Source organism: Eschscholzia californica, unplaced genomic scaffold (genome assembly GCF_041429995.1).
Source record: "Eschscholzia californica isolate CP2 unplaced genomic scaffold, dmEscCali1.0.p SCAF_1, whole genome shotgun sequence".
Lineage (NCBI taxonomy): Eukaryota > Viridiplantae > Streptophyta > Magnoliopsida > Ranunculales > Papaveraceae > Eschscholzia > Eschscholzia californica.
In genome coordinates, this window is record NW_028238198.1 from 16,897,402 (window position 1) to 16,925,329 (window position 27,928).

Sequence of the window (27,928 nt, forward strand, 5' to 3'; positions counted from 1 at the left end):
CTAGCAGGATCTCAGTCAATCTCCATGGTGGAAACGCGAATATTCCATCCCATTAGTTCAAATTGCATTATATAGAAATAGAACTATACACTTCACCTAAAAAGATCCTAAATAAGATTAAAAAGCATGCAGGTTGTTGTCGGATAGTCTAAACAAAAACCCCACGGCCCACAAAATACTAAGAAACTTAAGGCTTCCGAATGAGCAATTGCGGCATACATATCCTCATATTAAACTCTAATCAAGATGGGAAAAAATAACTTCCAAAGAAAAACTACCTTTGAAAAAGATTTGCACAGGGAGGCGAACTTTTATTTTTATCATTTGGTGAGATTAATGCAATGGAGCAACCATCTGCAGATGCTCAAGCAGTTCTTCCACTTCTATGAACATAAACCTAAAATAGATAACATTTGTTAAGCAAAGACATAATATTCTAGGAAACATAACACTTAAAAGTTCTCCTTAGCTTCCCTATGAATATACTTACATCAGCCCAATGTGGAAGTTGATAGTGGACAATAGTTCGAACACCAGGAATATCATCACTAACATACAACCAAAAAAAATTATGAAATAAATAGAATATCAGACATTCAAATACATTATGGAATTCTATCAAAATCTGTAGTTTCCAATTCTAGAGATGGTCAGCAATTAGTATACGAACAAAATTCCATTACCAAAAAAAATCCGAGATACAATAAGGCATGAATCTGAACCTTATACTCAACCCAAAAACTAAATTTACACTCGAAAAAAAAAACAAAAACAGACTAAAGACCCTTGAGGATTATCTCATCAGCTATGCCAGCCAACATAACAGACAACTGGTCCAACTCTGCCCTCATTCCATTTACGCGGTTTGAAACTTGCAACACCCTGTCATAGATGTTGCCTTGTTGGTTGTTTGGGAACTGGTTCTCAAATTGGTTGTTATTTGGGAATTGGTTCTGAAATTGGTTGTTGTTTGGGAACTGGTTCTGAAACTGGTTCTGAAATTGGATGTCGTTTTGGAACTGGTTCTGAAGCATATTGTTGGGCTCGTTCATGAAAAGGTTATTGGGTTGGTTCAAAAACATATTGGGCTGGATGTAATTGGGCTCAATTAACATGTTGTCAACGGGATCTACGACAGGCTCTTCTTCTACCGCCGCCCCTACGACTGGATTATCCGCCGCCCCTACGACTGGATTATCTACCGCCCCTCCGATTGGATTATCTGCCGCCCCTCCGACTGGATTATCTGCCGCCCCTCCGACTGGATTATCTGCCGCCACTTCGACAGCCGCCCCTTGTTGTGCCTGCATTCATATCAAGCGGATCAACAAATCAAAGAAGCAAAAAAAGAAATTAACAGAAGAAATTAATCGAGAAACAAGTCTAACCCAATGAACCACATGACATTCTCCATTTGGTCTTGAGTGGTCCAAAGCCTTTCGACCCGTGATGAGCTCCAAAAGGACTACCCCTAAACTAAAAATGTCTGATTTGACTGTAAATTGACCTATCGCCACATAATTAATATCCATGTAACCAGGCGTGAACCAAGGCTCGATCACAATATGTGACCCATTCCCAAACGGATCAAGTCCTCTTATCCAAAAATTCGCCAGTTTTGGTTCATATCCATCCCCGAGCAAAATATTCGCGCTCGTTAGGTTGTTGTGCATAATCCCCCTATCGTGCAAAAACTATAATCCCTTAGTGATACCAACGGCAATCCTCAGCCTAGTATCCCAATCAAGTATAGTTTCTCTATTGTCCCCTACAAAATAAAATGTACATTGTTAGTTCTAACGAAATCTAACTGATTTATGTACTAGTTCTTATAAATCTTCTATTTATGTATTTCACAGTTTATTCAAATCCAAATAAAGATCCATAAGCATAGATCGAAAAGATGATAGGATTAGAAGAACTCAGTATGCTGAGACTCTTGAGATCCAAAACCGGAAATCTGAGACTCGAAAAAATCTGCGAGAATTTCGACCCAAAAACTCATGACAGAGAGCGTTGCAAGACTCGGAGTCTAAGAGACGCCGATGAGCAAGCACGCATGAGAGAGACCCCTATGTTCGAAAACATAAAGTCGATCATGTGGGACATGATTAGCATTTAAACATCCAGAGCACTGATGTCGACATCCAAATTCGGATTGAAAACCGAAACACTACTTAGAACATCCTAGAAGGCTAAAGGATGAAGTAGTACACAAGTTGAACAAGTCATCGTAGCAAACTTCCAGACATGGAAGGAAACTAGGCTAAAAGTGTTTAAGCCGGGAACTGTTGCAAATACTACATAAGAATTAAAAGCCTTAATACTAGTAAAGATTACAAGAAATTATCAGGGTTGAAGAAAGCAGTCTTCAAATTAACTGATAATTAGCAAAGTTTAAAACAGACTACATCGGTAGTCAAATCTAAACTGTCACCTAAGACAAAGTATGAGGCTCATACACAAGTCTAAGGCATGAGGTATATTTTGAATAAACCTTGACAAGTAAACTGAGCGGGTATAAGGATTTTTACGGAAGAGACTCAGATTTACAAACTCGTTATCGGAAATAAGTTGATTATTTCACAGTCGTCTAAATTTGGTTTAGTATTTAAACGACAGTCCACAGATAATAAAACATTCTGAATAAGTTTGTCAGATACGTGATCTGATGAATGAAACCCTATTAAGTGAACTTGGAATATTTATTATCATCTCCCTAGTCCAGTTCGTTGCTTGAACAACAATGACCGAGGAAGACTAGCACATGAGGTCGATGAGATAGCGCAGTTTCATGGGCTATAGAATGGCAGTATTCGAGTCGACCACGTGGGTGTGTAAAAGGGTTTATACACTGGATAACCCTCTAATAAGAAGTACATCACTCGTGATGAACGTCAAACGCTTCTCATGAAGACAAAATTGGAGAGATTCCTCCAAACATGAGTGCTCCACTCATCTTATGTAAGGAATGTCCGGCCTTGGTTTCGTCAAACGCCGCGCCGTAAAAGGAGGTTATAAAGGCGGATACTGGAAAGGACATGATAGACATGAAGTTAAGTGGGAGCGCAAGAATGGATCGTGTCATCCTAATCACATTAGGTACAAAGTGTCTCAAGGCACTTGATGAGTTGACAACTGAAAATGCGTGGCCACGCTCAAACGGATTAGGAGTTAATCTTTTGTCTTTTACATTTGTACGGATATCAAGAAAGTCTGAATGACGTGACGTATCAGATGGGATACAAATTGACACGGGAATCGAGCATTGCACTTGTTTTAAGTACAAGTAGGAGTGTGAAGGAGATGTCATTCGACCAAGATTGCAATGCAAGCAATTTTTCGGATAGTACAATTGATGAAGAAGATCATCAAGTCCGATTGATTTAGGGTATTAGTGTTTAGCTAGAAACCAACTACGATCGTCGAATTAAAGTAATTCGCGGCTAACTTCGATCGGATCCTACAACGGGTTACACATAAGAATGGGTATTTAATCTGATGATATGACTAGTGGGAGTGAGATATAACCATGGGAGCGTCCCATAAACATATCTCATAGGCCTAAAGAGAGATTAGGCAAAAGATAGCAAAAAAGGCCCGAAAACGGGGTTTTGGGCCTAAACCGATTGGAGCACTTTTAGGGCTCGGATTGGGCTGAAAATCGGAGGGTCGGTTTCTGTGATTAGGAACATAAAATCTGTCAATTTTGGCTGGGTTTGGACGTCACCTCCTTAAGGAATTGAGAAAATATCAACTAGTTGCTATTTTCGGCAATTTCGTTAATCTTATTCTAAAGGGTCTTTTAAAAAACCAAATTAGAGGTGGATTCTTATTAGGGTTCTATATAAAGACTCTTAGGGCACAGAATAAGGTGTGGAATTTCTCTTAGAGCTTTCTTACTCTACCACATCAAGTAGAGAGGAGAAAGTGAGCTAATTCCCAAGCTATCAACTAGTCAAGCAAGAAGAAGGAGTTCTTCTTATCAAACTACCATTGGAGTGCTTGCGAGCTTTCAAGGTGGGAGATTAAGTATATCGTTCGGTGTCTCAATTAGAGGAGCAACAACCGGAGCTCTTGGTCTTCTTAAGCGATTGGAAAGGTTCGAGGGAAAATAGCGATTAAGGTAATCAACTATTTTCTTTTAGTTTAATCATTAGTTTATGCATGATAATCATTAGTAGACACCACCATAACCCGACATACACACCACAACAAAACGACATGGCTGAAAGAAAAACTCGACATATTGTCGAAACCGGTTTGGCTTTACTGCATCAAAGTCACCAAATCCGTCGTCCTTGTTCTAAAACGAGATTTTCTTCTCACTCTCTACGTTCTTACAACGTTTATATCTCTACAAACTGCGTTGTATCGAAAATCATTATGAAAATAATATGTATGTGAAGGAGATGTCCTTCGACCAAAGATGCAATGCGAGCAATTTTTCGGATAGGACAATTAACGAAGAAGATCATCAAGTCTGGTTGATTTAGGGTCGTAGTATTTAGCTAGGAACCAACTACGGTCGTCGAATTACAAAGTAATTCGTGGCTAAGTTCGACCGGATCCTACATCGGGTTACACATAAGAATGTTTGTTTGATCGAATGATATGACTAGTGAGAATGAGATATATAATCATGGGAGAGTCCCATAAACATGTCTAATAGGCCTAAAAGAAGTTTAGACAAAGATAACGCAAAAGGCTCGAAAAGAGGGATTTTGGACAGGGGCACCAAAAGGATGTTTTGGGCCCAATAGGAAGGCCGACCATGTTCAATATGCTGCCCATAAGGGGCATGCCAGATCTGGAAAGTTCATATACATGGGGCGGCCACAACTAAGGGAAATAGGTTTTCGACTATTTCCTTAATCTTATTCAAAAGAGACTTTTTAGTAATCTAATTAGGGTTTGACACTAACTTAAAACTTTATATAAGGTCTCTTAGGGACTTGAATAAGGTGTGCAATTTCTCAAAAAGCTTTCTTACTCTACAACATCAAGTAGAGAAGAAAAATTGAGCTAATTCTCAAGCTATCTAACTAGTCAATAAAGAAGAAGGTGTTCTCGGTATCAACCCACCATTGAAGTTCTAGCTAGCTACAAGGTGGAAGATCAAGTTGATCATTCGGGTGTCTTGAGTAGAGGAGCCATAAGTGGGGTTCGTGGTCTTCGCATTCGATTGGAAAAGTTTGAGAGGAAACTAGCGATTAAGGTAATATTAAACTCTTAGTTGATTATTAGCTTATGCATGATGATCTTGGGATCATACTAGTGTTAGAAATGAGATGTTTTGGATTCCGCTTAGAACACTAGGGGACACCACAACCCAACAAAGGTCACTTTGACGAGTCAGATGATAGCATTGACGTGCTGAATGACAAACACGATCTCAGTATTGAGAAATAAGGAGAGGACGATCTGGTGGTTTGCCAAGAACATAGGAAGAGTTTTGGCGTAAATTCCCTCTACCGGAATAGGAGCCTCTACCACGAGTGAGTAAAGAACAGTTGTTTGTGAAATGTTGTTTTGAATAAGCTGAAGTCGAAACTCATGAGTGAGTATCTGAGAGTGAAGTGCAGAGTAAGTGGGAGGAATCAATCGAGTTGTTATGGAGGTGACAAATCCTTCATATTCAGAGCCAAGGCCAGAGGGAACTATTAGAACAAGTTCTTCATCACTTACTGTATGGCCTATAGCTGCAAGAAAATCAGTAATACTTTTAAGTCGAAAAAGATATTCAGACATAGTAAGAGAACCTTTCTTTGAGGTTTGAAGTTTCAAATTCATTAGTCGAGTTGAGTTGAAGGAAGAAAAACTTATTTTTAAGGACTCCCAGGCTGCTCTAGAGGAGGTGTGTCCTAAAACCTGAGTGAGTATTGGTTCAGTGAGTGTGACATTAAGCCAAGAAAGAAGCATTTGGTCCACACGATACCAGTACGCATAATCTGGGTTTGGGAGAGAAACAGAGGAGGTTTCAGGAGAAGATGTGATGAACTCAAGAACGGGAGGGTAGGAGCCATTGACAAATTTGTAGAGGTCTTGAAAATGTAAAATAGGAAGAAGTTGACTCTTCGAGAGAAGATAATTTGTGTTATCCAATTTAATGGAAACAAGATTAGCAATGTTAGTAAGGGTTAGCAAAGTTGAAACATAGGTGGTTGAGGGTGGGAAAGAAGAGATTCGAGTGGGAGAAGAGGTGTGATGGTGGAGTCAGCCATGAATGAAGCAGTAGAAAAGAAAGGAAAAGAATAAGGTGAGGGAAGAAGACTAGAGAGCCAAGACCCAAAATATATTACTTAGAGGAAGGCGGTTGTGATACCATGTGGGATACTGAAATGAAGGTGTTAGAGTATAAAGATCGAGATGAATCGAGATTCGTAGATATCTGTATACAGTCCAAGATATATGAAGATATTATTTATACTTATCCTAGATAGAGTCCTAGGAAAATAAGATACCCAAATCACTCTATAAATAGAAGTGACCTCTATGTATTTTACATTGAATTGAGTTGCATTGAGTCTTCGAATCTGTAACCAATCAATCCCACGATTATGGAAATAATATAATCCAGCCATTCATGGCTTTCTCCGTGGATGTAGGTCGTGATCCTCCGACCGAACCACGTAAACCATTGTGTTCTTTATTTTAGTTTGTGTGCTTCTATTCATCGAGGTTTTACCTTTTCACATGGTATCAAGAGCAGGTTAACCAATCCTGATCAAACTTCTTCATATTCTCGACTTTTTTTTTGATAGATTAAATTCTCCTGAACAGGTTCATCAATCCTGTTTTATCGAATTCTTTTAGCGTCGCTGTTATCGACGATAGTTTCGTTGTGATTAAGTAATCAATATGACTTTGTTGATATTTTTTGTCCAAGTTATTCTTGTTATTCTCTGAGCAGGTTAATAAACCCTCATTCATGCTTCCGCACTTCCGACGTTTTTTCTAATCGTTGTGATTCCGTTATCAATCGACCACTCGGTCTATTTTTCCCATTCTTGCGTTTTTCGGTTCATCCTCTTATGGATTTTCAGGAAGAAATTATATCCAAGATTATCTTGTGTTTCCCATTCATCTTCCTTATTCACTTGGACAGTTGAAGTTACTTTGTTAAAACTCCAAGATATCACGGCACCATACCCTTGGCACTGAGGGTGGAGATGTGTTGACAGTAACATGCTCCAATGGTTCAGCTTAATCTTTCAAGTACCCTTTCCTCTTCTTGGTTGGTACTTTCCTTTTCTCTCTAGCTAAATCTATTGACTTCAATGGGAGAGACCATCTCAATGGCCTTACGTTGAAATTGAAAGGAACTGCTTACATGGTCATCCAAAGGAACTACTCACATGACATCTCCTCATCGTTTAATAATCATCCAATCATCTTCAACATGCTTCTTATGAGCAAGTTAATCAATTTCTTTTTTAATCGCCTTAATATTTCCGTTCTATCGGCTGCGATGAATTAGACTTATTCAGTCATTCCCTCTCTTCTCAAAACGGTCTTTGCCGATCGTTTCTTTTGCATCCGGATTCAAGCTTCCGCGAGTTCTAACAATTTTTGTTGTATTTATCGTTCAATCATCACTGTCGTGGATTTGTTAATGAGGAGTGACAAATTTCCACACATCATTGATGGTCGCTCTCTAATCTCATCAATTACACCACCTTCAAATCATATTTAGTAGGATATACTACTACAATTTCTGCTTCATCTCGATATACTTCGTCTCTCCAGCTCACCAGAAATTGGATTGAGAACTTCATCTATTTTTTTTTTGCCGATCGACTTTTCCGGCCTTTCCTTCGACCAACCGAAATTCTTCATCAATTTGGACATCACCTTATTAGCCACCACTGATTTCTTCAGTTTTGTGAGTAATCATCCCTCTTCCTCTCGGTTTGTAATCCGACGAGTTTATCTCTCTCTCCCGATCATTCAAGATCGATAATTCACATGGTGTAATCTCTCTCTCTCTGTCATCTCTCTCTCTCTCGGCCATAACCCTCTCTCTCGGCTATATCTTTCTCCCTCACGATATCACTCGTGGGTTGTAATCTCTCCCTCATGGTTACTCTCACGTGAGTGTGGAATTTTACATGGTTTCGAGATGCTATCTTTCAGTCACCTATCTCTTCTTTTCGTGACACTATGTCTTCATCATCCTCTTCGTGGATCCACCGGTTCCTCTCTTCCATCATCAACTACATATGGTATCGTTTCCTCCTTAGTTTGTTGATAAATTGGAAGCTCGCCTCCCTCTCACCAATTTTTATTCAAGCTCGAGAAAGAAATAAAGTAAAGAAGAAAAGAATGAGATTCAAGCTTACGAAAGACAAAAATATTATATCAAGTTTATGCGCGATTACAAGTTCAAGTTGCAGACAAAGAATTGAGCACCATTGGCAATTGTTCGACATTAAACAAAAAAAAATTAAAATTCAAGTTCAAGTTTGAATAAGATCGTATGCGAGCAACATCCATATTTTCCAAGTACAATTTTCAAGTTGGAAACTCCACTAGTTCCGCTTCCAACTTGAGGGGGAGTGTTAGAGTATAAAGATCGAGATGAATCGAGATTCGTAGATATCTGTATACAGTCCAAGATATATGAAGATATTATTTATACTTATCCTAGATAGAGTCCTAGGAAAATAAGATACCCAAATCACTCTATAAATAGAAGTGACCTCTATGTATTTTACATTGAATTGAGTTGCATTGAGTCTTCGAATCTGTAACCAATCAATCCCACGATTATGGAAATAATATAATCCAGCCATTCATGGCTTTCTCCGTGGATGTAGGTCGTGATCCTCCGACCGAACCACGTAAACCATTGTGTTCTTTATTTTAGTTTGTGTGCTTCTATTCATCGAGGTTTTACCTTTTCACAGAAGGATGCCCTCAATGGAAAGGCAACCGTTATATTTATAAAGGAGAAGAGAAGGAACAATTACAATAGTATCCGTCACTACATTAAGAATTACAAAACACATCCTCATAAGAATTTATACATTAACAAGTGCATCAAAGGTTCCTCTAGGCATGAAAGCTGAGGAAATAAAATCTTGAATCGTGGTTGGTCTTTTTTGATAAACATGGACGAAGACATCACCATTCATGGACTAAGTACATTTTTGATAAACATGGACTAAGACATCACCATTCATAGACTTCGTACTCTTTTGATAAACATGAATGCACTAAGAGATCTCTCTTCCATTTTTGTACGCGGATAGCAATATTTATCAACTACTTCTTTTTCTGTTTTATGTAATGATGAGCCTAGAACTGTTTATTATCCTAAATTCTTACTGAAAGATCAAGAGCAGGAAAGCTCAAGGCAAGGAGATCTCTTGTCCCTCTACCGTTTACGTTAATTTGCATGAAGGCTTTTAGTTGATGAATGATTCAGGCTTAAGAAACTGGTCTCATTCATGGGTTTAAATAAGAGTTCTCGTATCGTATCTCATTTATTGATGATCAAATTTTTTATTTAAGGTTATTTTGCGAAAGGGTCCTACATAAGTACTGGGTTTCGTGAAAGGAGCATGACTGTTTATTCCTTTGCGAACTGGTCGTGGACTAGAATTGACCAGGTAAGTTTTAAAATCGTTTATTCTAGCTATATTGTTTAAAATTTTAACACCATTAAATCTGTTATGTCGATCGGGGTTTAATGTGATCAATACGAGTAATCCAAGATAAGCAATAGGAATAGTAAAGAACAATCAAGAACAGAACACAGAGATTTACGTGGTTCAGTTGGTGAGACCTACTCCACGGCGACAACGGCACGATGATTTCCACTATGATAAGCAAACAAGTTTACACAAGAGATTCGTGAGATTGTGCTACTGATATCTCCTTAGGGTTTAGTTTATATAGCCACTCAACCCTAATCCCACCGCCTCACCGACTCTCTACAACCGACTTTCTCTACAACCGACATTATACACGGATAACACTAATCACCGACATAAGCCTATCTTCCGCATCCCAGCTCTGTCTCGGAGTCCAGCTCTGCCTCACAACTTTGCTTCGCATACCAGCTCTGTCTCAGTAATCAGCTCCGCTAAAGGGTCCAAAATTCGACTTGTAAGCAGGTTGGCGGGTCGTCAACCGAGTTCGATACCAATCCATATTCGAGTCACTTCTAACAAAATCTAACTACACTAAATTCACTAAAGTGAAATATTATAACATTCACCGTGAAAAATATTATTTCTCAAAATTTGCTAACTGCTTCTATTAACGTAACTTTGGATTTCTTTTAAACTATTAGATCAAACAAAATCGAAGGTTGAAGAAAGAAAACGGAAACAAGATGAACTTAATATGTTCTTTCGTTCAAAACCCGAATAGGTTCTTTCATATTCACTTGGGTTAACGTCGTTAATTACATCGACTTAACAAATTAACTGTTCATGTAATGCGAAACTTAAATATAACATTTATTTAACGGTCAAGAGTAGTTCACAACCTTTTCCCAAAATAATACATGGTCATGTCCTTTTTGCAAAACCCGGTACGTACCGCCCTTTCATAAAATAATCCTTTTATTTATTTAGACTGGTATACTACTGCTAGAATTTAGTTATGCTTCTTGGTCTGTAACTGCAAATGGTGAATTTGTTGTTGCTTTATAAGTATCTAAAGTGGCATGAAACAGTTGAGTTGAATGATGCCTTTCACTGAAAGTCTTGTACTGCATCGAAAAATTCATCAGCGGGGCAACTGATGATGCGACTCAAAAACTCATGTACTTCTGCTGCTGATGGTCTTCGTCTTGGTTTGTCATTGACACATCTTTCAGCAATCTTCATTGCATCGAGTAATTGTTTTTCTTCAAACCTCCCTTTGAGCTCTGGATCCACCATTGCTTGGTACAAAGAACAATCTTTAAACTTAGATTTTGCCTGCATTTGTATCGAGCGCAACAACAAATCAAAGAAATGAAAAAGATACTTAACAAAAGAATTTGATCGAGAAAAAAGCCTTACCCACCAAACGGTATTGTGTTCTTCCTCCGGTCTTGATCGGTCGTTAGGCTTTCGACCCGTGATGAGCTCCAAAAAGACTACACCTAAACTATAAATGTCTGATTTGACTGTACGTTCACCTATCGTATAACACTCAGGAGCCATATAACCAATCTTGCCAAAAGGGTCCATCAAAAGATGTAAAGAATTCCCAATCGGATTAAGTTGAGTTACCTCAAAATTTGCTAGTTTCGGTTCATACCCATCCCCGAGAAAAATATTTGCGCTCGTTAGATTGCGGTGTATAATCCCTCTCTCGTGCAAAAATAGCAATCCCTTGGTGACACCAAAAGCAATCCTCAGTCTAGTATCCCAATCAAGTATAGTTTGTCTAGTGCTACCTACAAAATAAAATGTTAGTTCCAAGATGATTCAACTGATTTATGTAGTTCTTATAAATCTTCTATTTATGTATTTCTCTACTTATTCGGATCCAAATTAGGATGAAAAGCTATCAATTAAATATGGTCGCGGCTTTGGGGAATAAAGAAAATTCTCCGGGGAATAAAGATTTTTCTTGAAACTAGTTAAATAAGATTGACTTTTATGTTTCTGTTTAATTGCTAAGGGGCTTTTAATTTTAGAACATGCTATAACTCATCACCTCTCTACCACCTCATCTTCTCGCCACCTCATCATCTTCTCCGGCGAAGGTCGCCGGCCGACCAGTTTTCCTGCCGACGACCTCCAAACATAAAAAAAAAAAAAAAAAAAAAATTCTCTCTTCCTCTCTCTCTCTCTCTTTCTAACATTCCGGCGAAGGGAGACCTTCGCCGGAGGTCCGGTCTGTCCACGAACAGATCCATGGACAGACCAGATCTCCGGCGAAGGTTTCCCTTCGCCGGAGTGTTAGAGAGAGAGAGGAAGAGAGAAAAAAAAAAGTTTTTTTTTTTTAAGGTCGCCGGTCGGAAAAATTTTCGGCCGGCAATTTTCGCCGGAGAAGATGATGAGGTGGCGAGAAGATGAAGTGGCAGAGAGAACAGATGAGATGGAGGAGAACTTTCAAAAAAATGTAATTTGCATTCCCCATAAAAATTTATTCCCCGGAGAATTTTTAAAAAAATCTGAATTCCCTGGAGAATTTATTCCCCGGAGAATTTTCTTTATTCCCCAAAGCCGCGGCCTTAAATATAGTGCCCCAAAATATCTTTGGAAAGCAAAGTAGGCAAGTGACAATAACTCTACATGGTTCACTTAATTACCTATATGGTTATATTTTTTTGAAATACTTACATCATGAGAAATGCTATATGTATAATTAAAAGTTTGGAAATAGCGTCCAGATCTTATGTGGCAGTCTTGAGAATAAAGAGTAGCATTAAACACCACAATTTCAATGTTCATCTTCAAGACTGCCACCTAAACCTGGACACTATTTCCAGATTTTTGATTGTACATCTATCATTTGTCTTACATCATTCCATCAAACACAAATTAAAGAAACGTTAAACATCGATGAAAGTGTCGAAACATTACGATGTTGTGGCACGAAAGGACTAGTTTAGACAACTAACTAGCTCCTACTATCTCTGTTTCAGTACAATAAGGGTTTTGTGGCGATTATGTCATCTACGACACCCCTAATTTTTTTAATGGTCGCAATATATATATATATATATATATATATATATATATATATTGAGTCATTGAAGTTTCCATGACCCAGTTTACTCCCACGAACCAACGAATTAGTTTCACTCAGAACTACGGATCAACTAGTTTACTCCCCATCCATCCGAAGTTCAACTACTTCTAATGATGCAGAGAGATTTTCAAAAGATATTCCTAGTATCGTATCTTAAAATCTAGTAATATTAGTAGTATAATATTTTGAGTTAGTAAATAATTAATATTTTTAATAGTTTCATAATTTTAGGAAAGTACGGGGCCCAACAGTTGTTTAATTCCTTAAGTTTGATCAATAAAAATGTAAGTATAGATAGAGAGAAGAAAGATTATTACCATACAAGGCTTTGTCCAAAGACCCTAAAGGGGTGAACTCGTGTACCAGAATTGGCTTATGTCCTTCTTCACATACTCCATGGAGATAAACTACATTGCGGTGGTGGCTAACAGGAGGTAAAAGGACTTCGTATTTGTAGTTGTGATGTCCGTTGTAACCAGTTAGGTTCAATTGTTTGATAGCTACGACCTCGTTTGTCTTCGGGATGATTCCTTTGTATAATTTACCAAATTCATCTGTTCTAATTACCCAATTTTCATTGAAGTTACGCGTTGCAAGTTGCATTTCACCTAAAGTATAAAACTTATAGCGCATCGTATAATCAAAAAAAGGAACTGCAGACAAGGAAATATAAAAACAAGATCATTAGGGATGTAATCACAGAAACCCTAAACTTCATTACTGCCTCAATTCTAATCAAAATATAATGTTGATAAAACCCTATACTTGTTAAACAAGTGAATAAACACTACAAATCAAACTATGAAAATAACATTACCAGGTTTCTCCTGTACATTATTAGATGGTGTTCTATTAAGCTTGTAATTTAACCATGCTTTAAAATCCATTATTACAGTAAACTAGTACAAGCTAGAGAGGCACAAGTAATATTATGCCCTAATTTATATCCACCATTCATTGACTAGATAAACAACCAACATTGAACATTACCTCCTCAATGACACATTCACCAAACCCACTACTTCATTTTACTTAAATTGGTAGTCTAACCAAATTAAGGAGGGAAAAGACTGGCACTTTTTTTTAGTTCAAACTGGAAAAATTTAGACTTTTTTTTTTTTTGTTGAACAGAAAAAAGTAGTCAAAGTATTCTTTGAACAAACAAAAAAAAAGTCGAAGTATTCTTTCAACACACAAAAAAAAGAGTAGTCAAAGTAGAAATGAAGTGCACAAACTAGAGGTGCGTGTGATTATGTCTATTTCAATTTAAATTTTAGAGAGAGTTGGAGAGTTGTAGTTCGAATATCCCATCACTCGCTAATGTCTCTTAAAAATATGATTTCGGACCTTTTGGTTTTGACCCGTTTGCAATTAATTGATAATAGAACTCCAAGATGAAAAATGTCGAGAAAAACACCGCCTCAAGATATGTTTTGAGCTTAGTTTTGACATGATGTGCCAACGTGAAAATCCAACTTTATAACGAAGTAATTATTCAACCAGTGATGATAACAATATCTTTTGACTTATGAGAAATAAAAGATGGATGATTTATAGATGATCTGGATACATATACAAGATTCGTGAACAAGCACATTACAAACTACATTAAGATCGCCGGAATGTCTCCTATGTCACATCCTGCTCCTCTTTTGAGTGATGTAACATCTCTTCTTTAGACACAGTTGTATGAGTTTGCTGCTTATCCACAACCCATGCTGCTAGACCCTCCTTCATCGACCGGCCACTCGGGCCAAACACCATTTCTCATAGTGAGAACATGAATATATGGCAGCATAGTTGGATTCTTAGGAAGTCATTTTTTTTCATAATAATCTTGGTCCCCATTACCACATAGTTAGGTAGCTGACTCCACCTACTAAGGAATGTAATGTTACCCGTATTAATCAGTTCTTCGGTATTGATACAATGTGGGGCATTGGAGCGTCATGTTGCTAAGAAAAGTTAGTTGAATAAAATTTAGGCGTAATTAGTCATTTTGCATACGTTTATCTTTCGGATGAAAGGTACGATCTTGCAACATATATTTGTTTCTATTGCATGGCTTTTCAACTAAATTAATATGTCTAAATTTTGTTGAGACTTGCTTTAAGATCAAAGAAGTAAATGCATACAAAGACTCAAATTATATAGACATTTTAATATAGTCCTCATTAGACTCATAACAGGGTCAAAAACTAAATCCATTGATTCAATTTTCTATAAATACTGTATGATGTCGAAGAATGATTAAGATATAACAAGCCAAAATTTGACGTACTGTTGGTAATATATATAATTGAAGTTTTCTATTTCGTTCTCGAACAAAAACAAGAAGCTCAACTAAGCAATCAAACAAGCAACTAAGCTAAAATTTACTTAAATGTTAGTTTATATAACTGCAGTTCAAGGCGTTCTTATAGCTTCCCATATACTTCAGTGACCGATTTCAATCTTTTTCCTAAACAAGAGTGTCTAATGCAAATGGTCGACCAATGGATTTTGATTCGATTTAGTCAGTATCAGATAGGACTTCTTCCGCTGTAGATGGCCTATGTTCTTGTTCTGCACCGACACATTCATCAGCCGAACAACTGATAATGCGACTCAGAATCTCTAGTGCTTCTGCTGCTGTTGGTCTTAGTCTTGGATTTGAATCGACACATCTTGCAGCAATCGTCATTGCACCGAGTAACTGTTTTGCATCAAACCTCCCTTTAAGCTCTGGATCCACCATTGTTTGGTACAAGGAACGATCTTCGAACTTAGGTTTTGCCTGCATTCATATCAAGCGGCATCAACAAATCAAATAAGCAAAAAAAGAAATTAACAGAACAAATTAATCGAGAAACAAGTCTAACCCAATAAACCACACGACATTCTCCATTTGGTCTTGAGTGGTCCAAAGCCTTTCGACCCGTGAGGAGCTCCAAAAGGACTATCCCTAAACTATAAATGTCTGATTTGACTGTAAATTGACGTGTCACCGCATACTCAGGATCCATGTAACCAGCCGTGAACCAAGACTTCATCCGAAAATGTGTGTCATTCACAAACGGATTAAGTCCTCTTATCCAAAAATTTGCCAGTTTGGGTTCATATCCATCCCCGAGCAAAATATTTGCGCTCTTTAGGTCGTGGTGTAGAATCCCTCTCTCGTGCAAAAACTGCAATCCCTTAGTGATACCAACGGCAATCCTCAGCCTAGTATCCCAATCAAGTATAGTTTTTCTATTGTCCCCTACAAAATAAAATGTACATAGTTCTAAGGAAATCTAACTGATTTATGTATTTCTCAGCTTATTCAAATCCCAAATAAAGATAAAAATCTATGAAAGATTCAGAAAACTTATCAATAAGACTACAAGAGACCACATATCTTTGGAAAGTAAAGTAGGTAATAGGTGACAATAATTCTAGATAGGTCACTTAATTACCTACATTGGTTGTAAACATTTGACTCATTTCATCAACCACATGTTAGACAAGGGTTAAACATCGATAGAATTGTGGAAACATTAAGATTTTATCGCATGAAAGGGCTGCTCTAGAAGTAGTTAGCTCCTACTATTAATGTTTCAGTAGCTTAGGAGTTTCGTTGCGACTATGTCGTCTATGACCATACAACGTTATTGTATCAACTTCCTACTGTGAGTGAGTGTGTGTACACGTGTGTCCGCGCGCGCGTCAAGAGAGAGGAGAGATTATTACCATACAATGCTTTGTCCAAGGACCCTAAAGGCGTGAACTCGTACACCAGAAATGGGTTATCTCCTTCTTGACATACTCCATGGAGATGGACTACATTGCGGTGGGGGTGAACAAGAAGTAAAAAAGCTTCACGTTTGTCCTCGTGATATCCTTCTTTGGAACTAAATATGTTCACTTGTTTGATAGCTACAACCGGGTTTGTCACACTGCACGGTATGATTCCGTAGTATACTTTACCGAATCCATCGCTTCCGATTACATAGTCTTCATTGAAGTTATCGGTTGCAACTTGCATTTCATGAAGAGTGTAAAACTTACAATCACGTTTATAACCCATCAAAGGCACTGAAAAGAAGGAAACATATAACAACAACATCATTAGGACTGCAATCTACACAAAACCCTTAGCTTCATTAGTGCATCATCCATTATTCTAATATTCTCATATAAAATAAAACTATAAAGATATGGTTAGTAGAAAACATTACCAGGAACATGTATTTTAGGTAGTTTAACAGGAACATGTACATTAGGTTTTTTCTTGGACTTGCAAAACAATGACATGTAATCCATTACTACAGGAAACTAGTACAAGTAGAGAGACAGAGAAAGAGAGCCACAAAAGTGATGAAGTTTTTTTCTTTTTATATATATATATATATATATTTAAACGACCAACATTTCCTCTTCCGGACAAAATTTCACTTTTCTGATTTTATTCTTCTTTTTTCGTTTAAGGATACTTTATATTTTTATGATTATTCCTATTCAACTCCCTATTTATTTAAGGATACTTTATATTTTTGTAATCAATTGCTCTTTTACCTATAGGGCATGTGTTTACACGTGTGAAAATATTTGATAGGAATATTATTTTTTTCTAACAAAAAAACAACATCCTTAACAAAAAAAAAAAAAACAAAAACAAAAAGAACAAAAAAACAACAATGCTGTTTGGAGCGAAGAGTTAATAGCGAATGACTAGCGAGCAAACCAGAAGACGCCACCTGGCGGAGAATTTTCAGACCACGTGATTCTCCCTAATTTTAGAAGTATTACACTTAAGTCCACAACTTAAGATTGTTTAGCTTTAGGCCCCTCAATTAGGAGATGATCTGGACCGTTGAAGATGTCAACGGTCCAGATCATATCAAACAACACAAGCCCCTCCCAAACAGCATCTGGCTCTATTCTCTCTCTCGATTTATTGGACTGTTGTTTTTTTGGTAATTATGAGGTACAATTTAGGTTTTTTTTCTAATTACTACTCATAAGATCCAACTTATAGATAGATTGGTCATTATTTTTTTCAATCAATGTTGACAAAGAAGCTCATAAGATTCAATTCCATTAGAAGAACCGATCAACCAATGTTCAGAACCCTGTGTATGGCATCACAAGACTAAAAGTTTACATCATTTGTAATACAATAAGTTTTTTTTTTTTTTGTAGAACTTGTAATACAATAAGTTGGTTGACGGAAAGGATTATTACTAACAACAGATTATCCGAACTATTTTTACATTTTTCAACAATATGTCTGTTTCAACAATATGTCTGTTTCAACAATACATTATCCATTGCATTTCTAGAGAGAGAGATAGAGATGAAGTGAAACACCAACATAGAGAGAGAGAGAGAGAGAGAGAGAGAAAAAAATGAACTGAAACACCAACATCTCCAAAAAGATCGTAGACAAAAACATGACCACCGAAATGACTCAAAAGCTCGCATCCGTAGTCGATGGACGCCTCAAGAAATACCTCAAGCTATTAGCAAGAACCTGCAAAATTTGGATTTCTCGAGTTAATAATATCTTGTAATAAAAGATCTGAAAAGGGGCATCATTGAAGCATTTCAGAGAAGTCTCATTCAGCTGTTGAATAGGCTTGATAAGCCCTTTGTCCCTATAGCTGACATGAAACTTTGTCTTGCCTAGCAACCCCTATAATTCACATATCAAAAAGCTTGTACTATATAATGCAATGTTCCATAAATACTCCCCGACGATATAGATTTTATGTATTACCTCAGTAAAGAACAATCGAAATCGACAAATGATTTAATCGTAAGTGTTCTACAAATTAAGCATACTTAAGTTAATCGTTAAAGGGTCGGGCCCTTGAACCCGTTCACAAACTCAAATAAAAAAGTTGTTCCTAAATACCATCTAAATGCCAAGCAAAACTGTTTGCAGAGAACTTACTTCTTTTTTCATATTTAATGTATGAAATCAACAATCAAGGAGATCAAACATAATCATTTCACAAGTTTTTCATTTTGAAGACTTTGAGATGTTGTTGAAGTGAATGCCATTAACATTTTTTGTTTTCTTTCAGTTCAATTACATCTTAATACCTTCTAATGCATCTTAATTCTTTCATTACAGAGCAAAATCTAGTTCGACTGAATATCAACACAAAGAAATCAACTCCATAACTAAACCAAAGGAAAAGCTCCAAAAATCACAGACAAGTACGAACATACAAAGAAAAGAGTATACCTTCCGGCTATCAACACCAGATGTAATCTTCTTGTATAGGAGTAAACGCCGAATTCCAATGTAATTAGGATCTGAATTGGCACTCGGAGGCTGAAGCAAACAACTTAAGAACTCCGGATCTACAACTTTTGGCTTCTCCTTTGAAGACAAACCTAGAGTTCAAATCCAAATTGGTTCGAGTTCACTATTCAACTCAAGTAAGAGATAACTTAGAAATAGTACAAGAACACAATAGAAAATAATGAACATTCATTGATTTGAGTGAAAGATTAAATCATCCAATTAGAGGTCAATTCTTTTACTTCATTCAAGATCCAATGGTCAAATTACAAGTAAGGTATTCCTATAATTTGAATTTCGATTTCAACAAACTTAGAATCAACCCACTCTGTTATGAGGAGTGGTTAATGTGTAAATGTCTTTGTCATATCCATTGTTGTTACTAATTCCAGTAGGCAATGATGAAATAAACATACAGAGAATTATCCACAAACAACTAACAAGATTAAAGCAGTACCTAGAAAAACCCTAAATATAAAAAATCTATTAAAGCAGTCATTTTTCACCTCATCAAAAACCCTAAATAGAAAAAACCCTAAAAGGAAAAGTACTAAAATTTTACCTTACCAAATCTTCTGAAATTTGTGAAGATATTGCAAGAAAAGAAACTCCGTGTTTCGTTGAAGACATATTATAGAAAATCACCTTGAATTCTTGGATTTGAGTATTTTTAGAGAGAGTGAGAAGGAGAGAGCAATCTGCTTATTGGGGGTTCTATCGACAGAGAGAAGAGAGAGCGAGATGCTGTTTGGGAGTGGCTTCTGTGTTGTTTGATTTGATCTGGACCGTTGGTATCCTCAACGGTCGAGATCATATTTTTGTTGAGGGACCTAAAGCTAAACATGCTTAAATTTTAGACTTAAGAGTAATACTTCTAAAATTAGAGGGGTCACGTGGTCTGAAAGTTTCTCCGCCAGGTGGCGTTCTATGATTTGTTCGCTACTCATTCGCTTTTACCTATTCGCTCCACACAGCATTGTTGCAAAAAAAAATCGTCTATAATACAACAACAAAGCTACACAACCCACCTCTAGGGACTCCCACTTGAACCGCATGTGAGAGAAACAAGAGTTTCTCTCTCATCTCACATGTTTAGTCACGTGGAGAGAGAAACAAGGGTTTCTCTCACATGCGGTTCAAGTGGGAGTCCCTGGAGGCGGGCTGAGTATACATTTTGATAATACAAACCTATACAAATCTCATGAAGCCCAAGCCATGGTTAAGTTATCTCATCTACTTCATCTAGAATACAAGCCTCGTGAAGCCTAAGCCATTGTCGAGTTAGGCATCTGAATTACTGAGTAACATTAAAAATGAAGAAATCACAAGCCGCAATACAATTCTAAATAGAAAGATCACCTGCCATGCAATTCCAAATATATATATATATATATATATATATATATATATATATATATATATATATATATATATATATATATATATATATATATATATATAACAACTGATCACCTGTCTGTATGCTTGTGATGAAGGGATCAATGACGGGTCCTCATTGGAATCCAAGAGCAAGTGAGATAGCAATAGTAACACATGGACGTTTGATCGATGTGGTGTGTTTAAGCATTAAAAATGACATAGAGTGCAATAACATGAGATTTAAGGTACAAGAGGGTGATGTTTTTGCTGTTCCAAGTGTGAAAATCAATAACAATATTCAAAGAGAAGAAGGAAGATTCAAAGAGAAGAAGGAAGAGGAGAAACATTCTGATGGAAGCTATGAATCTCATTCAATAAACTAGGGTTACAACTTAACAAATATATAGTAATGATAAAAGACTAAAAGGCCCTTAAAGGGCAAATTACTAAACAACCCCTAACTATTACATATATTATTCTAACACCATCCCTCAAACTCACGATGCGATTTTGAAAAGTATCAAGAGTTTGCTAACTAAGCAACGAAAGCGTGGAACCGAGTGTGACTTGGTGAACAAGTCACTGCTAAACCAATTACTGCAAAACTGCTAAACCAAAATCCAATATCCGATACTGTCGACCAAAGTCCAATATTGCCCACCAAAATCCAATATCCGATACTGCCACCCAAAATCCAAAAACTCGATGTTGCCAATCAAAATCCAATATCCAAAACTGCAAACCAAAATCCAATACTGCAAAACTGCAAACGGAGAAGGAGATGCAATCGTTGGAGAGAAGAAGATGCAAATGCAATATTGCCCAAAGGAGGAGGAAGAAGGTGCAAATGCAATATTGCTCATAGGAGGAAGAAGATTCAAATGCAATATTGCCAAAGAGGAGAAGATTAAAATGCAATATTGCCCAAAGAGGAGAAGAAGATGCAAATGCAATATTGCCAACATTCAAATGCAATATTGCCAAAGGAGGAGGAGAAGATTCAAATGCAATATTGCCCAAAGAGGAGAAGAAGATGCAAATGCAATATTGTCCAAAGGAGGAGGAAGAAAATGCAAATGCAATATTGTCAAACATTCAAATGCAATACTGCCAACTTTCAAATGCAAATCAAAACCGCCAACAAATTCATTGCCAACAATTCCAATAAGAAATCCAAAACCACTTTCAAATATTTCACTAACACCACCTCCTCTAAATTCTAAAACCACCTTATCCGAAACCACTCAAATGAAATACCAACCAAAATTATCATTCAATACTTCCTAAACCATTCTATACTACCGTTCAATGCCCCCATTCAAAACTACTAATCAAATCACGTTTTTTTTAATAACAAAACTAAACCACCCTTTTTTTTTTACTCCCAAAAATTAAAACAACACCAAATAGACGAATATTAGGGTTCAATGTTTGATCAAGTGAGTTTTTGGACTAAAATAAAATATTCCCCCGAGAATGTATAAAAAAAATATGGATTCCCTAGAGAATTTATTCCACGGAGATTATTCTTTATTCCCCAAAGCCGCGGCAAAAAAAACTCAAATTTCCTATGAGAATTCAATTTAAGTGTCTAGTACAACCCAAAAAAAATATGAGGAAATTTTCTAAACGTACCAACAATGTTACAACGGGTCCAGATAAAAAAGAGATTCAGGACTCAAATATAAACTATTGTATTTGTAGGACTAAACTCTAAACACTAAAAGTTAACTATGGCCAGTGCACAATGTGGATGATAGGAGTCACGTGTCAAAAGCGGATTTGTTAGGCCCTGTGTAGGCATCAAAGGTTCGCCTTCTACAGCAAATATGGTCGCTACTTTAGGGAATAAAAAAATTCGAAATTGGACCGAAAACCTAATTTTATGTTTTTTTGTTAAAAAGACGAATTAGCTTTTTATCTTTTTAGGCACCATAGAAAGTTTAGAAATGCTCTTGATGGGCATTTTTAAAAGCAGTACTTTTCTCAATACTGAAAATACCTCTTCTCTAACTCAAAATTTTAGAAAGATAAGATTGAAGTTTTGAGTGCTCCTTCCAACAGTAGGTGAGAGAGAGCGGGGAAAGATTCATTGATTTTTTTGCTATCAAATCATCAATCTATCTTAGATTTAGGTGTTTGAATCTCTTTATTGGTTGTTTGAAGTTGAATTTTTAGAATTTTCAACAAGTTTTTTAATAAAATTCTAAAGAGAGAAAGTTTTAATTTCTATTGATAAATAATAATGGAAGCAAAATCTTCTATTGTCTCAAGGTATCATTTTACTTTTTGATTTACTTATTTTCATTGTTTTAACAATTCTATACATACAAAAGTAATTTAAAGTTCTAATTGTTGGCCAGCGCTTTGGGGAAAGCTAAATAGTTTCCGGGGTGTGAAGACTTGGTCAAAATTGGTCAATTTTGTTTGACAATTTTATTTAGGGGGAAAGCACAATACTTCTCCACCTCACCTCTCTATCTCTCCACCTCACCTCACTCTCTCTCCACCCACCTCACTCTCTCTCCACCTCACCTCTATCTTCTCCGATTAGGTCGCCGGCCGGAAAATTTTCCAACCGGCGAACATTTAAAAAAAAAAAAAAAAAAATTTCACTCTCTCTCTCTCTCTAGAAACTCCGGCGAAGGGGTTTCCCTTCGCCGGAGTTCCGGTCTGTTGAAGAACAAACCGATCTGGTCTGTTGAAGAACAGACCGGATCTGGTCTGTTCTTCTACAGACCCGAACTGGTCTGTTGAAGAACAGACCAGATCTGTTCTTCAACAAACCGATCTGGTCTGTTCTTCAACAGACCGAAACTCCGGCGAAGGGAAACCCCTTCGCCGGAGTTTCTAGAGAGAGAGAGTGAATTTATTTTTATTTTTTTTTTGTCTTCATGGTCGCCGGCCGGAAAATTTTCCGGCCGGCGACCTAATCGGAGAAGACAGAGGTGAGGTGGAGTGTTTTTTTTTATTTCCCCTTAAAATTTATTTCCCCGGAAAATTTCTAAAATTCTACATATTCCCTTTAAAATTTCACACCCCGGAAACTATTTAGCTTTCCCTAAAGCGCTGGCCTAATTGTTTTGTGGTAGTTGAACAAAATGGTTGTGGCTACAGTTACTGCAAAGCAGTGTGAAGCATCGCAAAACACTCCAACTAATTGTAAAGCAGTGCAAATTCATTGCAAAACACTACAAACTCATTGGAAACCACTACAAACTTATTGTAAGCTCTTCCAAAGTTTCGGAAACTTTTTTAAATTCAGGAAATTTGATCGAAGACCAAATTTAAAAAAAAAATTAGTTAAAAAGACAAGTTATATTTTTTTTACAAATAAAATATATTGTATTTTTTTGTTAAAAACTCAAATATTTGAATTTTTTTTGTTAAAAATCCAATAATTTTTTTACAAAAGTCTTCCGAATAATCACAAGGTGTTGCAAGAGATTGCAAGGTGTTGCAAGAGATCGCAAGGCGTTGCAAGGCATCGCAAAGTTGTTGTATGGTGTTGCAAGGCGTTGCAAAGTTGTTGTATGGTGTTGCAAGGCACTCCAAAGTTGTTGCAAAACAATTGTAAAGTTGTCTCAAAGCGCTGTGAAGCTGTCGCAAGGCGATGTGAAACTGTCACAAGACATTACAAAGCTGTCGCAATGTGTTACAAAGCTGTCGCAGGGTATTGCAAAGTAACAAAAATACATAGGGAGCTGCAGACTAAAAAAAAAATGACTGGTCATTTTTAACGAAATTCCAAATTTTTTTGGGAGTTTTGGCCAAATTTCTCTTTCAAATTAGATAGAAAATACTTTTGAAGTCATTCTAAAGCTCTGCAAAGCACTGCAAACTCATTGCAAAGTCATCGAAAGCTTGGAATTCTTTTGCAACTTGGATGAAAATTAAATTACTTTTGCACATACTTGCATAACCTTCAATGTAAACGAGCTCAATTTACGTACACCATGTGTAAAATTTTGATGAATTACACACTATTTGTATTACGTATTCAATGATAACCAGTTGGATTCTTCTTTGAATTCGGATGACTAAGCGAGAATATCAACATTTCAGAAGAAACATCAAAGTTGCATATTTTTTTTATTTTAATCTTTCAGTCGTCTTCGGTCTACTGAAAAAAATTTAAAGAAACATGTGTTGTAACTATTTTTCAAAAAAAAATTTGTAAGTGAGCTGTAAAGTTCTAAAAACTAGATTACAAAGCACAGCAAACCAGTTTGCAAAGCATTGCAGACTACTGCGTTTTTGCCAATAAAGTTAGTTTCGTCTTTTACCTCCATTTAACAATTTACAAAAATGCTACTGGGAGTTGAAGCCTACAAAAAGGAAATAATTCTTTTTAACCAAAGCCTAAATTTTTAAGCGAATTTTGGCAAAAAAATTCAAAAACATGTAATATTTTCTATGGGGAATAAAAAAAAATTGCAATTTATAAATTAAATTTACGTAAAAAAAATTTAATTTTTTTATTTTAAGTCATTTCCCCTCTTTCTTCTTCTCTGGAGAAAAACTCACGCATCTCATCTCCTCCATAACTTTTTGTTCTTCCTTCTCCATCACTTCTCTTATCTGCTGCAAATCTCCAACCCTACTATCTTTATTTCTCTAAATCTGGAACAAAGTTAGTAAGTTAGAGAGATAAAGAGGGAAAAAACATTCTGAACCTTAGAAATCATCAAACAAAATCTCTTGAATCTCTTCGTACATCTTCCATGGGACTTCCAAATCAAGTTTCTTCATCCATTAATCCTCCCCAAGAGAGGTAAATATATTCTAAACCCTAAAAATCAGTTAATTTGAGCCCTAAAAATAGGCATCGTCCAAGGCCCTGTTTGTCAGGCTTCCTAGTGCAACAAGCCTCACAAAATTAAAAAACTTGGTAGATCAAACCAGCAACTAAGCTAAAATTTACTTCAATGTTAATAATATATATATATATAACTGCAGTTCAAGGAGTTGTTAAAGCTTCCCATATACTGCAGAACAACTGTGTCTACTGCAGAAGAAGGTCAACGGATGGATTTTGCTTCAATTGAGTCAGCAAGAGATAGGACTTCTTCCGCTATAGATGGCCTTTGTTCTTGTTCTGCACCGACACATTCATCAGCAGAACAACTGATGATGCGACTCAGAATCTCTCGTGCTTCTGCTGCTGATGGTCTTAGTCTCTCATCTGAATGGACACATCTTGCAGCCATCGTCATTGCACCGAGTAACTGTTTTTCATGAAACCTCCCTTTGAGCTCTGGATCCACCATTGTTTGGTACAAGGAATGATCTTTAAACTTACGTTTTGCCTGCATTCATATCAAGCGGCATCAACAAATCAAAGAAGCAAAAAAAGAAATTAACAGAAGAAATTAATCGAGAAATAAGTCTAACCCAATAAACCAAATGACATTCTCCATCTGGTCTTGAGTGGTCCAAAGCCTTTCGACCCGTGATGAGCTCCAAAAGGACTACTCCTAAACTATAAATGTCTGATTTGACTGTAAATTGACCTATCGCCACATAATTCATATCCATGTAACCAAGCGTGAACCAAGGCTCGATCACAATATGTGACCCATACCCAAACGGATTAAGTCCTCTTATCCAAAAATTTGCCAGTTTTGGTTCATATCCATCCCTGAGCAAAATATTCGCGCTCGTTAGGTTGTAGTGCATAATCCCCCTCTCGTGCAAAAACTGCAATCCCTTAGTGACACCAACGGCAATCCTCAGCCTAGTATCCCAATCAAGTATAGTTTCTCTAGTGTCCCCTACAAAATAAAATGTACATTGTTAGTTCTAACGAAATCTAACTGATTTATGTACTAGTTCTTATAAATCTTCTATTTATGTATTTCTCAGCTAATTCAAATCCAAATAAAGATAAAAATCTATGAAAGATTTCAGAAAACTTATCAACAAGAGACCACGCTGATATTTTCTAGAGGCCACGAAAGTTTTCATGACCGAGTTTACTCCCCATGAACCAACGAATCAGTTTCACTGAGAACTACGCAATTTTCGCACAACTAGTTTACTTCCCATCCTAGTTCAACTTCTTTCAGAAATTAAGAATTATACCGACCATTACACTCCAGATATGGTGCATTATTCTGCACACAATCTGACAATTTTAACCTAAAAAGATTTTTATCAATGCCAAAAAAGAACATAAGATAAAGTACAAGCAACATACCATGGAACTCGGCAAAATATTTTGAAGGGAATTAATGTTTTAGTATTGTGCCCAAGTGATCTTTATGTCTACTACTTTTTGGACTTCTCCTATTGTAGGACGAGGGATCGAAATAAAATAGACCCATAGTTAGTGTAAGAGAGAAGAAGATAAAGGAGATGCGAAAGAAGAAGAGAAGAAGCTTAATTGATTGTTTACACTCGGTTTACACTGTGGTTACATTCTGTTTACACTCTGTCACATGTGCTAATAGTATGTGTGTGTGTAATTAGTTAGTTAGGTTAGTTAACTGTTAGTTACTGGTAGTTAAGATGTAATTAGTCTTAATGAGCTTATAACCGACTCTCTCTCTCTCTCTAGATTGATGAACTATATAAACTCAATCCTTGTAATTGTTTGTTCTTAATGAAAGTGAATGATAATCTTGCTTTCTTTCATGGTACCAGAGCCCTAAGAGTTGAAGATCAAAATTGATTCAAGAAACCCTAAAATTGGGACGAGACCGAAATCGATCAAAAGGAGCTGAAACTTCCGTCATCAAAGAATCGGAGTATTCAGTCTTTCTAATTCGCAACTAAGAGATCATCTTCTGCATCATAGAATCAGAGATTTGATCTCATTTCATGGAACAACCAGAAATCATCAACAATCCTCAAGTTATGAACCCTAATCCAGGTCAAATTTCCTACAATGCTAACATAACCAGTCTGATTTCAACAAAATTGGATGGTTCTAACTTTTTAATTTGGAAGGATCAAATCGAAAACGCACTAATTGGTAATGATCTTATGTGCTATATCGATGGAACTTATGAAGAACCACCACAATTAACTGTGGTTGAAGGAAGAGACATAGTGAATCCTGCCTATCTTCAATGGAGAAAGAATGACAGTTTCGTCAAATCATTCATCAAAGCTACAATCAATCAATCTATAGCATCAGATATTCTGGGTTTGAAAACAGCAAGAGACATCTGGAGATATTTAGAACAGATTTATCTTCAAGAATTCGAAGCCAAGAAGTCATCATTGAGGCATAAACTACAAACCATCAAGAAAGGTACATCTTCCATCTCTGAATACTTAAGTATGATTAAAACCCTAGCTGATTCTCTTGTAGCAGTAAATGATAGGGTTAGTGATATTGAATTAACAAGAATAGCTTTACAAGGATTAGGAAAAGAATATTCACAATTTGTTATCACAATTCAAAATAGAGAGGGAATATTGAGTTTTGGAGAACTAAGAAGTCGATTAACTCATCATGAAGTCTGGTTAAAAGAACAAGACATGAATGAGGAAAATGAGTCCTATTTTGTGAAAAGATACCAACCAAGAAACCCAACTAAACCCTCTTACAGATACCCAAATCAA

At 36.6% G+C, this 27,928-nt stretch overlaps 2 protein-coding genes, 1 long non-coding RNA gene and 1 pseudogene across 5 annotated transcripts; all 4 read right to left on the bottom strand.

Moving 5' to 3' along the window:
* Positions 1-10,359: 10,359 nt before the first annotated feature.
* Positions 10,360-13,621, bottom strand: LOC147564644 (putative serine/threonine-protein kinase PBL7). Of its 2 annotated transcripts, none has more exons than XM_086666023.1 (4): positions 13,520-13,621; positions 13,020-13,355; positions 11,019-11,398; positions 10,360-10,934 (listed from the first exon to the last, which is right to left on the bottom strand). In XM_086666023.1, the coding sequence occupies exons 1-4, from the start codon at positions 13,587-13,589 to the stop codon at positions 10,707-10,709; spliced, it is 1,014 nt and encodes a 337-aa protein (XP_086522149.1). In that variant the 5' UTR covers positions 13,590-13,621; the 3' UTR covers positions 10,360-10,706. The 2 variants fall into 2 exon arrangements, with proteins under 2 accessions (XP_086522149.1, XP_086522156.1); XM_086666030.1 differs by having other exon boundaries at positions 10,387-10,934; positions 11,023-11,398.
* Positions 13,622-15,214: 1,593 nt separating this feature from the next.
* On the bottom strand, positions 15,215-16,986 carry LOC147564645 (putative serine/threonine-protein kinase PBL7). Its single transcript, XM_086635716.1, has 4 exons — positions 16,902-16,986; positions 16,414-16,758; positions 15,564-15,943; positions 15,215-15,478 (listed from the first exon to the last, which is right to left on the bottom strand). The coding sequence occupies exons 1-4, from the start codon at positions 16,984-16,986 to the stop codon at positions 15,215-15,217; spliced, it is 1,074 nt and encodes a 357-aa protein (XP_086491842.1).
* Positions 16,987-17,915: 929 nt separating this feature from the next.
* On the bottom strand, positions 17,916-19,758 carry LOC147564646 (uncharacterized). The gene is made up of 3 exons (XR_015236946.1): positions 19,539-19,758; positions 18,917-19,068; positions 17,916-18,196 (listed from the first exon to the last, which is right to left on the bottom strand). It is a non-coding gene; the product is annotated as an uncharacterized LOC147564646 (long non-coding RNA).
* Positions 19,759-25,045: 5,287 nt separating this feature from the next.
* On the bottom strand, positions 25,046-26,404 carry LOC147564647 (putative serine/threonine-protein kinase PBL7 pseudogene; annotated as a pseudogene). Its single transcript, XR_015223558.1, has 3 exons — positions 26,398-26,404; positions 25,751-26,130; positions 25,046-25,665 (listed from the first exon to the last, which is right to left on the bottom strand). The product of XR_015223558.1 is annotated as a putative serine/threonine-protein kinase PBL7 pseudogene (transcript).
* Between the last annotated feature and the right edge of the window lie 1,524 nt (positions 26,405-27,928).

Coding starts and splice junctions, on each gene's coding strand:
- LOC147564644 (XM_086666023.1), bottom strand. CDS start 13,589: ATGGATTTTAAAGCATGGTTAAATTACAAGCTTAATAGAACACCATCT. Junction 13,356..13,519: donor TAATGTACAGGAGAAACCTG/GTAATGTTATTT, acceptor CCTTGTCTGCAG/TTCCTTTTTTTGATTATACG. Junction 11,399..13,019: donor TTTGGACAAAGCCTTGTATG/GTAATAATCTTT, acceptor TTTATTTTGTAG/GTAGCACTAGACAAACTATA.
- LOC147564645 (XM_086635716.1), bottom strand. CDS start 16,986: ATGGATTACATGTCATTGTTTTGCAAGTCCAAGAAAAAACCTAATGTA. Junction 16,759..16,901: donor ACCTAAAATACATGTTCCTG/GTAATGTTTTCT, acceptor CCTTCTTTTCAG/TGCCTTTGATGGGTTATAAA. Junction 15,479..15,563: donor AATGTCGTGTGGTTTATTGG/GTTAGACTTGTT, acceptor ATATGAATGCAG/GCAAAACCTAAGTTCGAAGA.